This window comes from Grammomys surdaster, unplaced genomic scaffold (genome assembly GCF_004785775.1).
Source record: "Grammomys surdaster isolate TR1022 unplaced genomic scaffold, NIH_TR_1.0 313, whole genome shotgun sequence".
Lineage (NCBI taxonomy): Eukaryota > Metazoa > Chordata > Mammalia > Rodentia > Muridae > Grammomys > Grammomys surdaster.
The window spans coordinates 2,510,360-2,512,807 of record NW_021604732.1 but is presented as its reverse complement, the minus strand read 5'-3'; the positions used below and the strand labels follow the sequence as shown (position 1 = coordinate 2,512,807).

General features: G+C 48.9%; 1 protein-coding gene across 1 annotated transcript; it reads right to left on the bottom strand.

The window, feature by feature from the left end:
* Positions 1–715: 715 nt before the first annotated feature.
* On the bottom strand, positions 716–2,229 carry Ttc38 (tetratricopeptide repeat domain 38). Its single transcript, XM_028777682.1, is given in 3 exon segments — positions 716–1,265; positions 1,267–1,939; positions 2,220–2,229. Coding segments are annotated over 3 exon segments (1,053 nt in total). The 3' UTR covers positions 716–895.
* Between the last annotated feature and the right edge of the window lie 219 nt (positions 2,230–2,448).

The following is a 2,448-nucleotide window of genomic DNA, read 5'->3' as shown; positions in this document are numbered from 1 at the left end:
AGAAGGAAGTCTCCTTTTGTATGCCTTCAGTTTAAGATGTAGAACTCTCAGCTCTTCAGGACCATGCCTGCCGGGATGCTGCCATGCTTCCCACCATGATGATAGTAGACTGAACCTCTCAAACTGTAAGCCAGTCCCAATTAAATGTTTTCCTTTGTAAGAGTTGCCTTGGTCATGGTGTCTCTTCACAGCAATAAATCCCTAACTAAGACAACTGGGGTCTCAGCCCTACTCAGGAGAAGAGTGGGAGTTAGCAAAGGAAGCCACATCCCTCAAGCTTTGCTCCCACGTGCAGTTTAAAGAGAAGCTCCAGTTTGCACCACCAAATCCCCCAGGCAGGCAGAAGACATCCTTCTCCTCATCTTTGGGGATGGTGGCAGGTGCAGTAGTCTGGGGCTGACAAACAAAGCCAGTGAGACAGAAACCCAAAAAGGAAATGCCTTTGCTCACTGGGACTCCTCCCCAGGGAAATTGGACAGCAGGGCCTGTGTAGAATATAAGGAAACTAAATGGGAAGGTTTCACTAGTGCAGTGTGTGTGCATGTACACAGCTGTATACTTCTAAACCTCCCAGCTGAGCTGGCTACATCTCTTCACTGCCTGGTGGCTTGAGAACAAGAAAATACAATGTTCAAGGCACTTGCAAATGATAGCATTGCTTTGGAACTGAAGGCTTAAAAATGCATGTTAGCCCTGAGAGGAATTCTGAGTATCATTCAAAATTAACTTGTGTTCCCTATTTCTCCCAAACTACTGATTTGGAGAATTTTGCTCAGGACTGAACTTTTATCCTATGACAAACAGACCCAGCTGTTTCCTAACCCTAACCCAACCAGGCAGTCAACCTAACGCCAGGAGGTCAGTGCTGAGCTGTAGGCCAAGGACCTGAAGGTTGTCACTGCATAAGATGGAGGGCGGCTGCCTTGCGGATCATCTGTTCAGTCAGGGGTGAGTTGGGTTTCAAGACGTTATGCTCCATCAGAAGGCTCCGGGCCACATTCTTATGGACGCTGGAGGTGCAGGTTAAGGCTGCATGAATCAGCAGCTGATTGAAGACATCTCTCTGAGAGGTGCTGCCCCGGATCTGGACAATTTTGTATCGGATTGGAAAGAGGAGTTCTAAGACTCGGTCAGGGTTTCCGTTCTCAGCCTCCACAAGGGCCTGGCACAGGGGCAGCCCAACATCTTTCGCCAACTGGTGCTGGCAGTTCTCCCCTGGGGACTTGCTGGCCTCCTGCAGGGTGGTCAGTAGCTCCTGTGTGGAGGTTCCGTGCACCCAGCGAGGCCATCAGGAAGTGAGCATCGTTGAACAGAAGGGTGTGATCTCAGGTATGCTTCTTGGCCACAGGTAGAACAGCCTGCCACCGCTGGCCAACAGACACCCCTTCCATCTGAAGACGGTAGAGCATGGAACAGCTGTTCACCACATCCAGCATGGTACCACTGGCCTTCAGGATGGGGAGGATATGGTTGTCGTGGATGGTTAGTGCGGTCTCGTATTCTCCCTTTTCAATCAGGTACAGGGCCCAGTGCCAGTAACTATGACAAGCGAGCATATCGGAGTCCTTCCAGTGGCCTTTGGAATGCTGCATGAACTCCAGCCCCTCTTTGAACTCTGTTTTCATTTCATGTATGTGGGCCATAGTCTGCACTGACCACGTGTCCGTTGGCTCTATAGACAAAGCCTCTTTGGCAAGCTTTTGTGCCTGGTCATAAGGGTTGGTTTCCATCAGTCTGAAAGCATAGATTACTTTCACATAGCTGTTAAGGGGAATGTCAGGTGTTCAAAAGGGGTAAAGTCGAGCCACAGAATCCCGCATCTGCTCCAGATGACCCAGGTAAAAGTAGGCATTGTGGGAAAACTTCAGGGCCAACAAGTCTGTCGGGTGGTCCCGGATGACCTGTTCCCAGAGATCAGAGGCTTTGGCGTAGTTCCTTACTTCTTAACACCAGCATTCAACTTTACCTCTCTCCTCTGGCTGGCCGAAGGCACTTTGCAGCCGTTTCCTCCCCTCGCCTCTGACCGGGAGGGCATATGGCTTTATATTTTTTAAAGCCATCTTTCAATAAAATGATGAATTTTTAAACTTCTCCATACAAAAAAAAAAGTCTCAGCATTTGGCCATTAGTTTGCAGCATTAGTTTTCTGATGTCTTCCAAGTACAGAGGCTGTTAGTGTAAGCAGCGAGAGGCCCAAGGCTTTAGCCTTCTGAACTTACAGGACTTCATGGCAGCTGTTACTGGCTTCAAGCAGGCTGGAGATGGGGCACTCTCCCCTCTTTGAGACAGTCTCTGAATTTTTAGACAAGAAAGGAAGTTCTTGATGTATTTGGAAGGCAAGCTTGCTCATGTTTGTATGGTTTGTGGAGTAAGGAGCAAAAGTTGGAAGCTAGGCCCATGGGTTGCAGACCCAGATAACTGTAGCTCTCATATATCGTCAAGGAAGCT